Below are 18,903 nucleotides of genomic sequence, written 5' to 3'. Positions count from 1 at the left end.
TCTCTCTCCTCTCTCTCTCTCTCTCTCTCTCTCTCTCTCTCTCTCTCTGGCCAGCAGCCACTTCCAGGGATGTCCCAAAGTATACAGCAGTTCAGGGAGCCTGGCAGTGCTCTCCCCTCCATCCCTGTACCACCTCCATGGCTACCACCCCATCCCCACCAGCCACCCACCCATCCTGGCCACCACCCTATCTTAGCCCACCACCCTCCTAGACACCTTGGCCAACACCCTCCATAGCCACCACCCTATCCTTGGCACTACCCCTCCCCTAGACACCCCTTGGCCGCTTACCCTCCATAGCCACCACCCTATCATAGCCTGCCACCCTATCTTAGCCACCACCCATGTAGCACACCTATCTTGTGCCCATCGCCCACCACCCTATCTTGGCCACCTCTTGGCCGTCATCTCATCCTGGCCACCCCTCCCTCCGCTGGACAAAACTTCAGACAATTATCCCATCATTGGACAAAACTTGACATCTATTACTGGACAAAACTTCAGACATCTATTACTGGACAAAACTTCAGACATCAATTACTGTACAAAACTTAATTTATACCATTACTGGACAAAACTTCAGACATCTATCTGGACAAAACTTCAGACATCTATTACTGGACAAAACTTCAGACATCAATTACTGTACAAAACTTAATTTATACCATTACTGGACAAAACTTCAGACATCTATCCCATTACTGGACAAAATATCATCCACTAAACACCACCATCCCGCCACTACGGTGTTAATAACTCGTGTTGCGGAAGAACTAATTCTGTAACATCCTGACTACAGTATTTATCACTTTATTGTTATCTAATTCTTTTTTCTATTTTTATTGTGTTTTTCTTTTAAATATTTCTATATACTTATCATAATTTAGCGCTTTGTATCGTAGTTTTATATGTATGTGTGTATGTATGTATGTATTTTATGTATACACCACACGACACTAGAAAAACAACAAAACAGTATTAAGAAAAAAAACAAGACTACATTATAATTATTAAAGATTACAAGAAAAACTGTAATTAATGACTTCAGCTGTAGCACAACCACTCCCCTCGCGTGTTATTAAGTACAGCTGAAGTTTTCTTAGTATCTGTATTTCTGAAGTCAATTTACGCCTCACACACTTATATAAACCGTACATTAAATACAGTTATTTTAATACAGCATACGTTACTGTACCGTTTTGTATTTTATTTGGGATTGTGAATTGTTATTATTACCAAAATCATTATATAAAAACCATTCGTTCTAATACTATTCAGTCCTTCATCAACACAAGAACAATGGAGTCTCTGAAAAATTAATCCTTTCCAAAAACACCTGAGGTATTTGTGTTTAATATTTATCACAAGGATATAACCAAAACCATTTAATATGTAGATTTTCTTAGGTGATATGGCTACCTTGTTTATATGAACGAAATACGAGAGCGTTAATCAGATTATTGCAATACTGGAACACTGAAACACTAGAACACTGAACCACTAGAACACTGAACCACTGGAACACTGAAACACTAGAACACTGAAACACTAGAACACTGAAACACTGGAACACTGAACCACTGGAACACTGAAACACTAGAACACAGGAACATAAACCACCCACACTGTTCCTAGGAATCGCTGGACCTCGGAACAAGAACTATCATTGCTTATAGTTGCGTGAGAAATGAGACTTCCAGTGGGTGTTGGATTAGCGGTGTTGACAACGGATCCATACTCTTATAATCAGGTTGCAGGGGCGGGGTCATGGGAGGTCAGAGGTGGGCGTGGGGGTCATGGTAGGTCACTGCTGGGGAGGGGGGTCATGGGAGGTCAGGAGGTGTGGGGGTCATGGGAGGTCACAGCTGGGAGGGGGGACATGGGAGGTCAGAGGTGGGCGTGGGGGTCATGGTGGGTCACAGCTGGGGAGGGGGGTCATGGGAGGTCAGGAGGTGGGCGTGGGGGGTCATGGTAGGTCACAGCTGGGGAGGGGTCATGGTAGGTCACAGCTGGGGAGGGGGTCACAGCTGGGGAGGGGGGTCATGGGAGGTCAGAGATGGAGGTCGGTGGTACTGATAGGTTCTGCGCCCTGACCCCATCACGCCCCCACTAGTTGAACATCCGCAACGTGATACAGCCAGCCAGCCTGCCTGCCAGCCTGCCAGCCTGCCTGCCAGCCAGCCTGCCAGCCAGCCTGCCAGCCAGCCTGCCTGCCAGCCTTGCCAGCCTGCCTGTCTGTAGTTGAAGTAACATCAGGAGTGGAGATAAATGTGAGGGAGGAGGGAGGAGGAAGAAGGGAGGGGGTGAGGGAGGAGGGGGGTGAGGGAGGAGGGGGTGAGGGAGGAGGAAGAAGGGAGGGTGAGGGAGGAGGAAGAAGAGGACGATAGAGGGGTCGGTGAATCGTTCTAGGAGTGAGGGAGGAACGGGGGGGAGGGGAGGGGTGGGGGAGGGGTGGGGGAGGGGGGTGGGGGAGGGGAGGGGAGGGGGGTGAATGTAGGGGTAAGAGTGGCAGGTGGTCGAGGACACACACACACCACCTGCTACTCCTCACACGAGAAGACTAGTTAGCCAGCCTCAAGTCTCCCCCCAGTCGACCACAGACACTCGAGCTGGACAACCACAAGCCCTTAACCTTGACGCAAAAATAAACTCTCATCCAATTTATACGTCAAGGGTCAGTTTGGCGTGATGAGGGAGAAATTAGGTGGGTTGTGCGTGAGGTGTTGTGGAGTGTGCGTGGTGGTAGGCGGCAGGGAAGCGTTCTTGGTAGTGGAGGTAGTGCAGCCGCCGAGGTGTGTGTGTGTGCCTCGACCACCACCTGTGAGAACGACTCGAGAATCTTGGTGTTTAAAGACGATTATGAAGATGATAGGGGGAGGGTAGAGGTTGACCCATGGTGTGATCTGCCTCACTGATAATGAGTCAAGGTGACGGTGTTATATGACTCATTTGTCCACGTTATCACCGCTACCATCTTCCCCCTCGCTCGTGGTCAGGGGAGGAGAACCCGTAAAACACGTACTATATATAAAACCTTTAACTATACTGTTCTACATAATTGTTACGTGGCCATTAAGATTGTATCACGAGTTTAAGCGTAAAGTGTTACTGAGTCGTGAAGTGTTTGCCGCTTGATAACTGTGACGTGTCAGCGTCACACACATTACTTTACCCAAGAGCTTCTTTACCTGAGGAAAACTGACCTTTTTTTTGTTACCATGAACTCCGCCTTTAACATGGCCGTACTAGAGGATGTAGACGAGAGGCGTAATGACTTCCAGTGCCAAGTCGGTCAGGTCTGATATCATTAGTGCCATCAGTCGCAACAGCCGCCTTCGGGGTATAGAGGAGGTCGGGCAGGGGCCCCCCCGAGGCCCCGCCGCCAAGGCCCAGTCTGCAGGGACCGACACACCAGATGTAAGCATCACCGATGACGGTATCGGTTCTCTCAGCGGGTCGCCGGGGTCAACAAGGATGCTCGCCGACTCCTCGCTCACACAGTCAGACACCAGAAGAGACATTTTCTTGGCAACACCAAAAACTAGCACCCGGGACGCCCAGCACTCACAGAGTCAGCAGCACTCACAGAGTCAGCAGCACTTACAGAGTCCGCAGCACTCACAGAGTCAGCAGTCCTTACTGAGCGACTTCTCTGAACACTTGACGTTAGAGAGGAGCGAGACCCAGGAAGGTGACCCCCCGTGGCTCACCAGACGGGACAGTAAGTCAATCTGGGAAGAACCTTCACTGAGTGAGGCAGAGAACTCCTGCAGGAGTGAGAGCCGTGTGGCAGCCACAGATGAGGTACAGCAGCTGACACCAGATGACTACACTGAGGCAGGTCACCATAGAAACGAAGACCCTGCCTGGCACAGCACCGATAGGAGGTCACAGCTCAGTGTCCACAGTGACCATAACTCAGTGTCGACGACGTCGATAAGGTCAGCAAATTCTGAAGAGTTGATCCCGAAGCCACAAGAGACGAGTGAAAGTTGGAGGACACCAGAAGCGTCTCCCGGCCACGACCCTCACGACTCCGACTGTCACTCTCAGGCCAACAACAAAGACTTTGAACTTGAAATATTTGTCGACAAACCAAGAGAGAAAAACTGTACGTCAATAAAGGATCCATTAAGCGACCCTGTTGTTGACGGTGAAGATGTAGTGAGTGAACCAAACAGGGCAGCCGTCAGCGACACACAGTCTCTTAAGTCCGCTCAAGAACCAGTTGTGTCGCCGCGTGTAGAGCCCGTCCTCGCCCCTGACACAGAGGTCCAGGAGGAGCAGCTGCTTACTTCTGTCTTGCGTTCAAAAGACGGAAGGAAAGTGCGCTCCTCGTCAGTAGGTCACAGGGTGAGGTTCAGAGGTGAGTGTTGCATCGCGGAGCCCACCTGCGACGCCTCTTCCCTGGACGGTTACCGGCACCACGCCACAACCAGACGAAGTCGCCGTAACAAGAGAAAACTCAACAGATCAGGTTAGCTCCACACTATACCCCATTGTTCTTGTCGCTGAAATACCTTGTCATTTATTGGCTGATATGGATGATAGACTTAGCCTGTCCGGGGCTGATGAGGCGGCGATGCTAGTTAAACCCCCTGTGGACGCAGCCAGTGTGTCTAACATGGGGGCGGACGTCAACAAGGAGGAGGAGGGGCGCCACGAGTACTCCACACTGCTGAGGGAGATTCACGCCCTTATGGCAGAGGTGAAACGGCAACGGGAGGACTTCCGTACCGAGATACGCTCCCTGGCCTCCACTATCAACCGTAAATACAACTACACCTCCAGTAGGAACTGTGTGTGTTCCTCCGTCAGGAGGGGCTCTCGCCTCCCCGTCATGGTAGGACATTCACTGATTGTGGAGAGACGAAATGTTTTGTAATAATCTGCCACCGACCAGCCTGGGGTCAGTCTGTCTAGCATCCATTTTTGGTCAAACTCTCCATCATGTTTGTCACGCACAGCCGTGTATATACACACACCACTGTAAGCTTTGCCTGTCTGTGTTGTGGTTCAGGTATAAACACCTTCCTTGTGCACCTCTCTCGTGTTAAGTTTAACAATGTTGTCCACGTACAGTGTTATTACAGCGTATGTAGTCACACCTCGCTGGACTTATTATATTAATTCTCCAGCTGATAATTATTTTACAGAACTGAGCAAGGGTCTTTAACTAGGAGTGACATTATATTATTTACTTAATAAAAACATTAATTAAAGGTGTGTGTGTGTGTGTGTGTGTGTGTGTGTGTGTGTGTGTGTGTGTGTGTGTGTGTGTGTGTGTGTGTGTGTGTGTATGGCGCCTCTCACAGCCTTCCAGGAGATTTCCCAGGTCCTCAGCCAACACGTGTTACATGATGCAGCTTATTCCCGTCCTTCGCGCCTCACCCAGAAGTACCACCTACATACACCCTAAACCACCCACCCTCCACCACCCGACACACCCACCCCTCCACCTCCAACAATCACCAACACCTCCCCTCAGCACCTCCAACAACAATCACCTTACCTCCCCTCAGCACCTCCAACAATCACCAACACCTCCCCTCAGCACCTCCAACAATCACCAACACCGTCACTCTTCATTCATCAATATTTATCAGCGTTTCATTTACTCACTATTATTTATTGGATTTCCTCTCACCAGCCCCTCTCACCAGTCCTCTCACCAGTCCTCTCACCAGCCCCCTCTCCTGGCCCCCTCTCTGGCCCCCTCTCCACCAGCCCCCTCTCCCCAGCCCCCTCTCCTTGGCCCCTCACCAGCCCCTCTCACCAGCCCCTCTCACTGGCCCCTCTCACTGGCCCCCCCCTCTCACCAGCCCCCCCTCTCCTGACCCCTCTCCTGGCCCCACTCTCCCACCAGCCCCCTCTCTGCTGGTCCCCTCTCCCACCAGCCCCCCTCTCACCAGCCCCCTCTCTGGCCCTCTCTGCCCCCTCTCACCAGCCCCCTCTCCACCAGCCCCCTCTCACCCAGCCCCCTCTCCTGCCAGCCCCCTCTCCCACCAGCCCCTCTCACCAGCCCCCTCCTCACCCAGCCCCCTCTCTGGCTTCCCCCTCTCACCAGCCCCTCTCACCCAACCCCCTCTCACCAGCCCTCTCTTGGCCCCCTCTCCACCAGCCCCCCCTCACCAGCCCCCCTCACCAGCCCCTCTCCTGGCCCCCTCTCCCAGCCCCCCTCTCCTGCCCCCCTCTCCCACCCAGCCCCCTCTCACCCAGCCCTCACCTCGGGTTTCTTTGAGAGAGGAAGATAAAACCATCGATGACGTCATGTGTAAACAAGCTCGAGGGGTGGGATGACTGGGCGGGTCTCTGCCTGTGTTGTTGTTGTTGTTGTTGTGTTGTTAATGCTGCTATTGTTAGTTGTTTTGTGTTGTTGTTAATGCTGTTATTGTTGTTATTAATGCTGCTGCTGTTGTTGTTTAAGTGTCTGAGAGAGAGAGAGAGAGAGAGAGAGAGAGAGAGAGAGAGAGACGTGACTCCCGAGGCCTGGCAGCTGATGGTGGTCCACACGCTACTGCCTGATAAGGTTCCTAGGGGCGGGCGGGAGGGAGGGTGTGGGGAAGAGATACAGCGATTCCTCCACCTTCAGGATATATCTGTCTCGGGTAAAGAGTTTATGTACGTTTTCTTATCGTTTAGCTACTACGGCGTCTAATATACATGACCAGGTACACATAATAATAATGGTTGCCCCTAATGTAACGAGGATGGCCGGCACAAAGGCCTCCTAGGCGTGAATTTGTTTAAGGTGTAGAAGCTGTTGCCAACACAACAACCACACCCTGAGTTAACGAGCTGTATGACCCAGTGTTTAAGGTGTACAAGCTGTCGCAAACACAACAACCACACCTTGAGTTAACGAGCTGCATGACCCAGTGTTTAAGGTGTAGAAGCTGTCGCCAACACAACAACCACACCCTGAGTTAACGAGCTGCATGACCCAGTGTTTAGGTGTAGAAGCTGTCGCCAACACAACAACCACACCCTGAGTTAACGAGCTGCATGACCCAGTGTTTAAGGTGTAAAGCTGTTGCCAACACAACAACACCCTGAGTTAACGAGCTGCATGACCCAGTGTTTAAGGTGTAGAAGCTGTCGCCAACACAGCACACCCTGAGTTAACGAGCTGCATGACCCAGTGTTTAAGGTGTAGAAGCTGTCGCCAACACAACAACCACACCCTGAGTTAACGAGCTGCATGACCCAATGTTTAAGGTGTACAAGCTGTCGCCAACACAACAACCACACCCTGAGTTAACAGAGCTGCATGACCCAGTGTTTAAGGTGTACAAGCTGTCGCCAACACAACAACCACACCCTGAGTTAACGAGCTGCATGACCCAGTGTTTAAGGTGTACAAGCTGTCGCCAACACAACCACACCCTAAGTTAACGAGCTGCATGACCCAGTGTTTAAGGTGTAGAAGCTGTCGCCAACACAACAACCACACCCTAAGTTAACGAGCTGCATGACCCAGTGTCAAGGAATAGTCCGAGAAGACCGGACAACTCACCAACTGCACTGGCTAACCATTACCCCGGAACATGATTAACATCCAGGTCCCCAATTACTGCTGGGTAGACAGAGGCAAATGGCGTAAAGAAACTTATCCATAGTTTCACCCTGCCCGGGAATCGAACCAGGGTCCATTCGCTTGCGAGGTGAGCATACTGACCCTTACACCTAGGGACACTATAGTTAATGTCACATCTGAAGTTCAAAATGTTTATAATTACTTATTAGTCTATATGAATTAGTTTATTTCTTATACATCTGACAATCTTGTTTACAGATAATATTAACACCAATTATAAACATTAGTCTTGTTTATAATACTCGGGGGGAAAAAGACTCGTGTTTACTGGGCCTACCGCATGTTGATAATGGCGCCACCTGCAACACTCAGCTCGCCTTTATACGGTATCTTGTAATCCATCACGCACGTTACCGCCGTGTTTCTGCTTGTTGTAACCTAACCTAACCTAACCTAACCTAACCAAGCAACAACTTGTATATTCGTGAGTAATCAGACTAATCATCTTAACCAAGTCTTCATCTTACACACGAAATTCTTTAACCCTTTGAGGACGATGGTTTAACCCTTTGAGGATGATGGTTTAACCCCTTTGAGGACGATGGTTTAACCCCTTTGAGGACGATGGTTTAACCCTTTGAGGACGATGGTTTAACCCTTTGAGGACGATGGTTTAACCCTTTGAGGACGATGGTTTAACCCTTTGAGGACGATGGTTTAACCTTTGAGGACGATGGTTTAACCCTTTGAGGATGATGGTTTAACCCTTTGAGGACGATGGTTTAACCCTTTGAGGATGATGATTTAACCCTTTGAGGACGATGGTTTAACCCTTTGAGACGATGGTTTAACCCTTTGAGGACGATATTTTAACCCTTTGAGGACGATGGTTTAACCCTTTGAGGATGATGGTTTAACCCCTTTGAGGACGATGGTTTAACCCTTTGAGGACGATGGTTTAACCCTTTGAGGATGATGGTTTAACCCTTTGAGGATGATGGTTTAACCCCTTTGAGGGATGGGTGAGGTGGGTGTGTCCAAGTGGATGAGTCAGGTGGGCTTGTCCAGGTGGGTGAGTGAGGTGGGCGTGTCCAGGTGGGTTGGCGAAGTGGGCGTGTCCAGGTCGTGTGTAGCCTCGCCCTCCCACCATTATCTGACGTCAATTATTTGGACGATCGCATATTAACCCTCTGGTGGTAAGGAAGGAAGGGCGGCATACTGATGGAGGAAGGTCACTAATAAGGAGGAGAGTGAAGGAAGGAAGATATTGCAACGGAAGGAAGGATAGGATAAAGCAGTAATAAGAAATAGGGGAAAGAGAAGAGAAAGTGGGAGATATTGAAACAGTTTCTTTAGCCAGAAGAACACCGATAATAATAACAATATTAACATGACTGAGCCAGTTGAGAGCCTGAGCTGCACCTGTACATTTATCTCAAGGAAGTTGATATATGATAATGGAGGGAAGCAGTACAACACGGGTTGTGTTAAGGTGGAACAAGAGGACTCAGCTGTCAGTATTATGTCTCGTTGGCAAATATATTTATTACAATGGTAATTTCTCTCTATCTACAGATAATTTATGATATAACAGTTTTGGTGGCACAATAAAAGTAGGGATATAAAGAAGGTATTACAAAAAATATTAATACTTAGATAATAGATAATTTTTAAGAGATGATTTAAAGGAAGTAGTCTTTGCTGGGATGGGTGGGGGTAAGTTGTTCCACACCTTCACACCGTGATATTTTATGGAGGTCTGGGACTGAGAGGAGCGCATGGGGGGTGGTCTTAGTAGCTCTGGGTGCCTTAAGTTGTATCACTGATTATTCCAGAACCGGAAATAATTATTGGCATCAAGTGATTGACAGATTTGTCAAAAAATAGTTCACAGCAGTAGGTGTTAATATCATCGAATTTTAAGATTTTCAATTAAGCAAATTGTTCGTTTGTGTGATCTGGTTTTTTTCAATTAGGTCGTTATCTGCACAACTCTCTTCTGTGCAATAATCAGGGGTTGTGTTTTTGAAGAGCCAGAGGCCCCCCATAGTGTGTGACAGTGTATCAGGTGTTGGTAAACAAGATCATTATAGATTTCTTTCATTGCTGCGAGTAAGTGACTGTCGAGTGTGATACATGATACCGCACTGTTTATTGACTTTACTGTGAATGGCTTGTATGTGGTTTCTCCAGTTAAGTTTCTCATCAACAATAACTCCGAGGAATTTAGTATTTTGTTCGTGTTTGAGGACTGTATTACCAAGGTACAGGGGGTCCAGGTCTGGGGGTAAATTTTTCCTTCTGTCAAAGATCGTTTAGCGTTTTGTTTTTTTAGGTTTAAGGTCAGTTTATTACGTATTACCCAAGTAATAAGGAAGAGAAGGAGGAAAAACAGATAGAAAGGAGAGAAGAGAGGATTTGGGGGATGGAAGAAACACTGGAATTAAATATCGTAAGGAAAGAAATTTAAAAAGGAAAGGAAGAAAGAAGGAAAGAAAAGAAAGGAAAGAAGGAAGGGTCACTAATGAAGAGGAGGGGAGAGTACAAGGCCACAGATCGCGTGAACCATCAAGTAGATTACACACACACAAGGTATAACTCCACTCCCTGGCTGTACGTGTAAGAGTACTGGAGTAATGTAAAGGATATGTCAACAACAGCTAACAAGAGACGGTTACTATTGTTATCATACAAAGAACAATAACTTAATAAAATATACTAGATAGAGATCATCTTACCCAGCAGATGGTGTTGTTACGAGTTAAAGACATAACTACAAACGTAAACACCAATTACTATATGACGAAAGCAAATAAATCATCGAACACTAAATATGTTGACACCAAAATGACCCCAAGTACCTATGTCCTGTATCAGTTTTGGCTATACACCTTGCTTATAGGTCACACTGTTTCCCTTGACCACATCTACACCCGAGCCACACCCGTTTCTGACCACACTTCACCGTAGACCATCCCGCTTTATGACCCCAAGTCGTTTATACAGATTGATGGTGGTGGTGGTAGGGTCTGTGGTGGTGGTGGTGGTGGTAGGGTCTGTGGTGGTAGGGTGTGTGGTAGGGTGTGTGGTGGCAGGTCAGCAGGGCCAACACACCCTGTATTAGTGGTCATCATTCTAAGGATTACGGGCACCTGGGGGCCACTGTAAACGATCAATACTCTACTCGGCGCCATAACAGTACACCCCTACCCGTCCCTCACTCACACCCCTACCCGTCCCTCACTCACACCCTTACCCGTCCCTCACTCACACCCCTACCCGTCCCTCACTCACACCCCTACCCGTCCCTCACTCACACCCCTACCCGTCCCTCACTCACACCCCTACCCGTCCCTCACTCACACCCCTACCGTCCCACCCACCCCTACCCGTCCTCACCACACCCCTACCCGTCCCTCACTCCACCCCTACCTGTCCCTCCTCACACCCCACCCGTCCCTCACCCACACCCCCACCCTGTCCTCACTCCACCCCTACCCGTCCCTCCTCCACACCCCTACCCGTCCCTCACTCACACCCCTACCCGTCCCTCACTCACACCCCTACCCGTCCCTCACTCACACCCCTACCCGTCCCTCACTCACACCCCTACCCGTCCCTCACTCATGCTGTGTCGGCCATTTTTAAATCACTTCCAATGGTGCCAGCAAGTGACTTCATAATTGACTCTGAGAGGATTTATGGGAATGGCCGTCGTAATACCCCTAATAATAATAATAATAATAATAATAATAATAAATAATGATGATGATGATGATGATGACAATAATATATCTCCTCAGTTGCAACTTTAAATATACGTAATGATACACTACCTCGGGAACTTTTCTGCTGACCGTTAATATATAATACTTCTTAGAATTCTCCATGACTGTAAACTTTTCCAGAATCTATTACAAAATATAACGTAATAATCTTGAACTATCAAACATCAACACTGGCCCGCAAAACCTTGTATTGGAACTTTGTCACGGGGAGAGCAAAAGAAGCTTTGACCCAAGCGTAAGGCGTAGAGCCGTGGACGAGCAAAATACTGAGACAGGTCAAGAAGCCAGCTGTGGAATGGGTCGAAGCTTGTTATTCCCTCACTGACACGTGCCAATCCGTGCCATTAGCATTTTTGAGTCACACGCGACGGTGTGGGGAGACGACCATAATACCGTCCAATTTGTACAGTGATATTCAGGTTGACGGCTACAAGGTGCATGACAGTCCAGGAATGTGTGAAACAGACGCGAGACTTACTCAATGTGTTATCTGTAGAAATTAATTCATTACTGTAATGAAAATAAATTTCAATATTCATGAGTTACAGGAACCATTTAATACAGGCTAGGTTACGCACATCCTTGGCTAGGCTACGCACATCCTTGGCGAGGCTACGCACATCTTTGGCTAGGCTACGCACATCTTTGGCTAGGCTACGCACATCTTTGGCTAGGCTACGCACATCCTTGGCTAGGCTACGCACATCCTTGGCTAGGCTACGCACATCTTTGGCTAGGCTACGCACACCCTACTGTTAACTTTATCGTGTTGTCTGCATGTTTATCACTCTGTTTTAGTCGGAATTTCTGACAATATTGACCTTCCAAACTATGTATGAAATGATACCAATTTCTTAAGATTAGGTTAGATTAAGGAGACATACTCAGGCATAATTCCGTATACTTGTCTTCAATTCAACTTCCATCTATCACTTCATAATTTGACTCATTCTTTCAGGTTACCTTCCCAACCATTATTTTTTTTATCTAATAATTATAAACACCATTTATATGTATATTTATTTATCAAATATTTTATTAAACTTATTTTCAAGGTTTAATATTTAAGAATGTCTCAATGTAGTAATTTTGTGATAGTTTTCCTTAATTTCTTATGATATGTCACCGATACACTCGTTAACAACTGTCCAAACTTTCCTGTTTTCTCTTCCCTCACCACAACATCTGACATTTCTATATTGACTATTGGAGTTAAAAAATATATATATACAAAAATATTAAACCAGTGAAGTTAAAACAATCTTATTTTAGTTTTTGGCCGACAATAATATAATTTTTACCCGCAGTTACAGTTACATATATTTCTTCCTGTATATTATTGTTTAGTTTTCTAGTACTTATACAACCTACTCTTCGTAATCAAGATCATCCTCTGACATTAATTAATTATCTTCAGCACCATTATTACCTGGCGTTCCTTAGGAGTTATAAATTATTTAATGTGAAGAAGACATTACGCTCCAGTTACGTATGGCAGAGGTCACTAACCCCGGGCTCTCTCTCAACACTGTCACACAACACTCACTGAATGCCCGTCAATACGTCTTAATGCCCGTCAATACGTCTTAATACCCGTCAATACGTCTTAATACCCGTCAATACGTCTTAATACCCGTCAATACGTCTTAATACCCGTCAATACGTCTTAATGCCCGTCAATACGTCTTAATGCCCGTCAATACGTCTTAATACCCGTCAATACGTCTTAATACCCGTCAATACGTCTTAATGCCCGTCAATACGTCTTAATACCCGTCAATACGTCTTAATACCCGTCAATACGTCTTAATACCCGTCAATACGTCTTAATGCCCGTCAATACGTCTTAATGCCCGTCAACACGTCTTAATGTCCATCAATACGTCTTAATGCCCGTCAATACGTCTTAATACCCGTCAATACGTCTTAATACCCGTCAATACGTCTTAATACCCGTCAATACGTCTTAATACCCGTCAATACGTCTTAATACCCGTCAATACGTCTTAATACCCGTCAATACGCCTTAATACCCGTCAATACGTCTTAATACCCGTCAATACGTCTTAATACCCGTCAATACGTCTTAATACCCGTCAACGCGTCTGTATCTCTGTCAGTTATCGTTTTCTCCTCTAAATGACAAATATTCTTCTTCATGCTCAAGCCTACACCAGGGAGGTGCTAGGGGAAGGAGGAGGGAGGGGAGAAGGGGAGAAGGGAAAGGGGTGGAAGGAGGGGAGGGGAAGGAAGAGGAGGGGGAGGAGGAGATAAACATAAACCTATCGATTTAGGGGAGGTCAAAAGGTCAATGAATAGGTCAAGGCTTCTGAGAGAGAGAGAGAGAGAGAGAGAGAGAGAGAGAGAGAGAGAGAGAGAGGTAAATAACAGTGATTTAGACGTTCATGTCGTGACCTTCAAACACTCGGGCTTCTATTATTCAGGTCATTCCCCCTCTCCTCCTTGTGCTGTCCTGACCTCTAGTGACCTGTTTCCACCCCCTTCCCTCCCTTCTCTTCTCCCCCTTCCCTTCCCTTCCCTCCTCTCCCTCCCTTCCCCCTCCCATCATCAGTGTTGCCAACTCCTTCCTTCAACTATTTTAAGCATTATTTTCGGTCTGATTATAAGTTTTGTTGTACTTGGTAACATAAGTATATTTTTCAAGGCAGCCGATTCACTGGACTGCCTTCCCAACCTAGGGTAATGTAACCTAACCTAACCTGTGTGTGTGTGTGTGTGTGTGTGTGTGTGTGTGTGTGTACCAACCCCTTATCGTGTTATCTCGTCTTATCGTCTCACATAATTCACTCTATCATTATCTGTGTTCTGTCATTTTCATTACTGTTTAAACAAGGACCTAGTTAGCTTCCCTTAGCTCCTCACACACGTCAGCTTATGTCATTCATTAACTCACAAACAGACAGATAGATACAAGTTAATGAATAAAAGTTCAATATAGTTTTTTCTTCAGAATCAGTGAACATCTACAGGTAGCGATTTGTATACACAGACGTTAGATGCTTGTAGAGGAGTATTTTAACACTACAGCTCCTTAAAGCTACAGTTCCTTAACACTACAGTTCCTTACAGCTACAGTTCCTTAACAATCCAGTTCCTAAAGCTACAGTTCCTTAACACTACAGTTCCTTACAGCTACAGTTCCTTAACAATCCAGTTCCTTAAACCACACACAAAGGGTTAAGTCATCACTCAAAGGGTTAAGTCATCACTCAAAGGGTTAAGTCAACACTCAAAGGGATAAATCTCCATACTCAAAGGGTTAAGGCTGTTTACTCCTCACCTAGTATACAGGGATACAGCCTGAGATGGTAACAAGAAGAGGCAACAGTATAAGATATTCCCCATTCATTATCCTCACAAGTGGTGGAGTACGGGGACCTGTCATGACTATGTTTAATCTTTTAATCTCAGTAGAAAAAAAAAAACCCACCCAAGAATGTATTATATTTACGTCCAAACTCTTCCACTTAAAGTCAAGTCATAAATACACCAGTAGCTTGTTTGGGTGTGGTTTAATTTTGTTTACGATGTTTATCAATTCAGTGTTTACTTTTGTTTACATACGAGCTGAATTTATGTATGACGATTTTATTGAATAAATATATATGTGTGTCATGCTGTTGAGTGCAGAATATAGGTAGCGAGACGAGGTGGTGTGTGTGTGTGTGTGTGTGTGTGTGTGTGTGTGTGTGCGTGTGTAGTGGTCACGTGTGTGTGTGTGTGTGTGTGTGTGTGCGTGTGTAGTGGTCACGTGTGTGTGTGTGTGTGTGTGTGTGTGGTCGATTGCGGGTCTTCTCGGGTATCAAGTAACACACCTGGCCCTTCAAGACACCGACTGAGGACTAGGGAGTGGTAAATGGTGGGAAGAACACAGGACACATTGTAACGGTGTGATCCAGACAGAGAGATAGACAGACAGACAGAGAGATAGACAGACAGACAGAGATAGACAGACAGACAGAGATAGACAGACATACACACTAAATAATATTACCTGGACTAGATTTAAACGTCAACATATAACAAGGTACAATATAGCCATCTGTCTTCACGTACTTTGAGTTAAGAGTTCAAAACAATGGCCAAATGCACTAGACGTAATTAAAACTAAATAAACCTCATTATTAAACCGTACTGTGTGTGTAATATGTGACATAACAGTATAAACAGTGAACTTGAGTCAGAGCCAGCAGTGAACGTGAGTCAGAGCCAGCAGTGAACGTGAGTCAGAGCCAGCAGTGAACGTGAGTCAGAGCCAGCAGTGAACGTGAGTCAGAGCCAGCAGTGAACGTGAGTCAGAGCCAGCAGTGAACGTGTCAGACGATACCTCCACGGAGCTTACCCCGGCCCGGCCTCTGTTGTAACACATGACACCTGACCTGTGTAGCGGACATGTGACTCAATGTGTTGTTTTAATTATTTTATACAAGATTAGAATTACCTTTTGGTGGGAGGGAGGTGTGAGGTTCTTTGTGTAATACCTGGTGATAATAGTAGTAGTAGAGTAATAGTAGTAGTAAAGTAATAGTAGTAGTGAAGTAATAGTAGTAGTAAAATGAGTAAAGGAGGGCCACCAGACTTGCCTACACTACGTCACCTCGGTTACCCAGAGAGATTAGAACGCCTGCAACTGCCCAGCTTATACTATAGACAGGCAAGGGACGGCCTAACTGAAGTTAATAAACATCTCAGAGGTTAGTACTCAGTCGAGTGCCTCTACCTGTAGCTGGCGGACGCTCGCCCCACAAGGGGTCACAGCTCAAGGTTGAAGAAACCACAGTCCAGCAAACTGTGAGGGCAAACCTTTTCGGAATAAGAATTGTGAACTCTTGGAACAATCTACCAGAGAGTGTTGTGACGGCACCGAGTGTGAGCTCTTTCAAGAGAAGACTTGACCAACACTGGAGCGGGTTCAGGTACATTCAGGAGCCGGTGCATGCCCAGTATTTGCCAACAGTGCGTGACAGAGACGTGACCGACCGTCCAAGCGACTAACGAGCCGATCAGTGGCGAAGAGGATAAAACTAAAGTAATGGAGTCGGAAGCAGTTGTAATGTCTGTATTGTGTGTGACATAAATAAAGGACCAACACATAACAGCAAAAGATCGACCCCGTTATGTTACCAGGCCACAGGGGAGCTCTGAGGAGTGTTACCAGGCCACAGGGGAGCTCTGAGGAGTGTTACCAGGCCACAGGGGAGCTCTGAGGAGGAATAGAAACGTATAAAGAAAATAAAAGTTTACGAGAGCGATTATTTTATTTCTAATCTTTACCAGCAAAAGGAAAAGTGTGTTAAGTGAGATGACTACCTCGGGCCAGGGAGGGAGAGGGGGGGTGTGGAGGGGTAGTGGTGGTGGAGAAAAGTGGTGTGGTGAGGAAGGAAAAGTGGTGTGGTGAGGAAGGAAAAGTGGTGTGGTGAGGAAGGAAAAGTGGTGTGGTGGGGGTGGTGGTGTGGTGAGGGAGGTGGGAATGATGAAACGACGGTCTGTAGGTGTGTTAGTCACGGCTCCATGCATTTGGGACTACGTCATGCATAGTGTGTGTGTAAGAAGCACCACTCACAAGGTACCCACACACAACTCTCTCTCTCTCTCTCTCTCTCTCTCTCTCTCTCTCTCTCTCTCAATACCGCCATGGCCGTAACTAAAAGACAAAATCCACCTGAATCCGGATTTGAAGGTGAAGCTATACGAACGACTTGGATCGAAACAGAGGAGCCAGGGCTAGACATCTATCCCCACCACGGCGGCTGAGGATAGACTGCCTCCCGTGCTGCTGTGAGAGGAAGTAGGCAGTAGTGGTTGTTTACTGTGCCAACAAGCAACCACAGTCAAGGCCACACTGAGTCTCTACCACACAGAAAGGACTCGTGTGTGTGTGTGTGTGTGTGTGTGTGTGTGTTTATGTCCGTACACATGAACAAAACACACCTTGAATATTCTTATCACAAGGGAAAGAATATTTAGTACAATAACAATGTGAGGAAGATTACCTGCCCAGCTAACAACCCTATCAAGGTCACCTGTGCTGTATTCCTCTCACTTACCTCCCCCACTCACCTACCTGAACTAATTGACACTACAAACTACCAATAAATGAACGTGGTGGAGGAATTTATGATCACACGACAGACAGACAGACAGACAGACAGACAGACAGACAGACAGACAGACAGACAGACAGGTATAAACAGAACCGTCGTGTGAAGTGAAAGCTTGTTTATTTTACCTCTCCCTTCCCTTCCCTTCCTCTCTCTCCCTCTCTCCCTCTCTCTCTCTTTCAAACCATAAAGAACAGAAACACTACACTGCCTCTCTTTACTTTAAAACATAAAGTAAACACAAAACTCAATAACCGTCAATCACGTTTTAAAGCATAATTACTTAATTATCTATATCATTTTTTGTCCATTCTCAATTATTTTTTCCCCGTCTGATGTTAATTAAAATACAAAATCAACATTCATAGCTAGTACTAAAATATATACATTATCTACTGTATATACATTGCTTACAAAAACAAGTGACATATTGATGATAAATGAACGTGTAGTAAGGCTAAGAATCACTTAATTATACATATAACCTATTCAAGATTTCCGCTATACATATACAATTATACATATAACCTATTCATAATTTCCTCTATGATATATGACACTATACCTCTTTTAATTTTCCACAGAGGGCTAGGTATATCTGTAAGGCCTACCAAGTAAGTTACTGCTCTTGGCTTTACTGTACTTCCCACCGTCAGTACAAGCAACGCAATTTGTACTGTGCCTGGCCGACTCTCGCTTCTGTGCACCAGCCTAATGTTAATTAACTCTCTACTGTATATATTATCTCTTTTATCATGTACTGTAGTTAAGTAGATAGATTAGTAGATTCAGATGTACTGTAGATGTTAACCCATCCATAGGAACGGTCTTTCAAATTGGAAAACTTGAAATGACTTTTTTGTTCACTCGCTCGTCTCTCTCTCTCTCTCTCTCTCTCTCTCTCTCTCTCTCTCTCTCTCTCTCTCTCTCTCTCCAGGTTATCTGAAGTACAAAACTTATTTGATTACAGTTTTTCTTCTGCATTCTTTATCGTGTTATGTCAACAATACGTCGTAGTCCAACTGATAACATGCACTTCCATCACCGAAATTGTATAATGTTGGAAAGGTACCACGAATGGGAGAGCTAAATCATATTATTATTATTATTATTATTATTGGTACTCTTATTATCATGATTATTACGATTAATTTGGCCAAAAGTACCTTACAAATGAAGTCTCTACCAGCTCTGTTCGTCGTACTCTTCCAACATGATACTCTCCTCCACCGTAATACATACAGTATGATGTTAGTTTTACACGAACCTATTTGGTGTTCTTCTCACTGTTAAAGTATTCTGAGGTGTAATAATTATATGCATCACACACACACACACACACACACACACACACACACACACACGCACGCATCGCACGCACACACACACACACACACACACACAATAATATTTTACACCTTCATGTTAACATCTAAAAAATAACACCTGGCATAAT

General features: G+C 45.9%; 1 protein-coding gene across 2 annotated transcripts in view; it reads left to right on the top strand.

Moving 5' to 3' along the window:
* Nucleotides 1–18,903, top strand: part of LOC121875486 — a 44,727-nt gene that overhangs the window by 20,653 nt on the left and 5,171 nt on the right. Inside the window, exons 1-2 of one of the 2 annotated variants that reach the window (XM_042380051.1) lie at nt 2,733–4,477; nt 4,611–4,843. The exons of the other annotated variant lie outside the window; for it this stretch is intronic. Of the exons in view, the coding sequence (XP_042235985.1) occupies nt 3,271–4,477; nt 4,611–4,843 (1,440 nt within the window). The 5' untranslated portion in view covers nt 2,733–3,270. Of the gene's footprint in view, nt 1–2,732; nt 4,478–4,610; nt 4,844–18,903 lie in introns of those variants that run through there. 2 annotated transcript variants of the gene reach the window in all.

Source organism: Homarus americanus, unplaced genomic scaffold (assembly GCF_018991925.1).
Source record: "Homarus americanus isolate GMGI-L3 unplaced genomic scaffold, GMGI_Hamer_2.0 scaffold33026, whole genome shotgun sequence".
In the NCBI taxonomy this organism is placed as follows: Eukaryota; Metazoa; Arthropoda; class Malacostraca; order Decapoda; family Nephropidae; genus Homarus; species Homarus americanus.
Note: the sequence above shows the minus strand (reverse complement) of the source record. Positions and strands in the feature narration are given on the sequence as shown.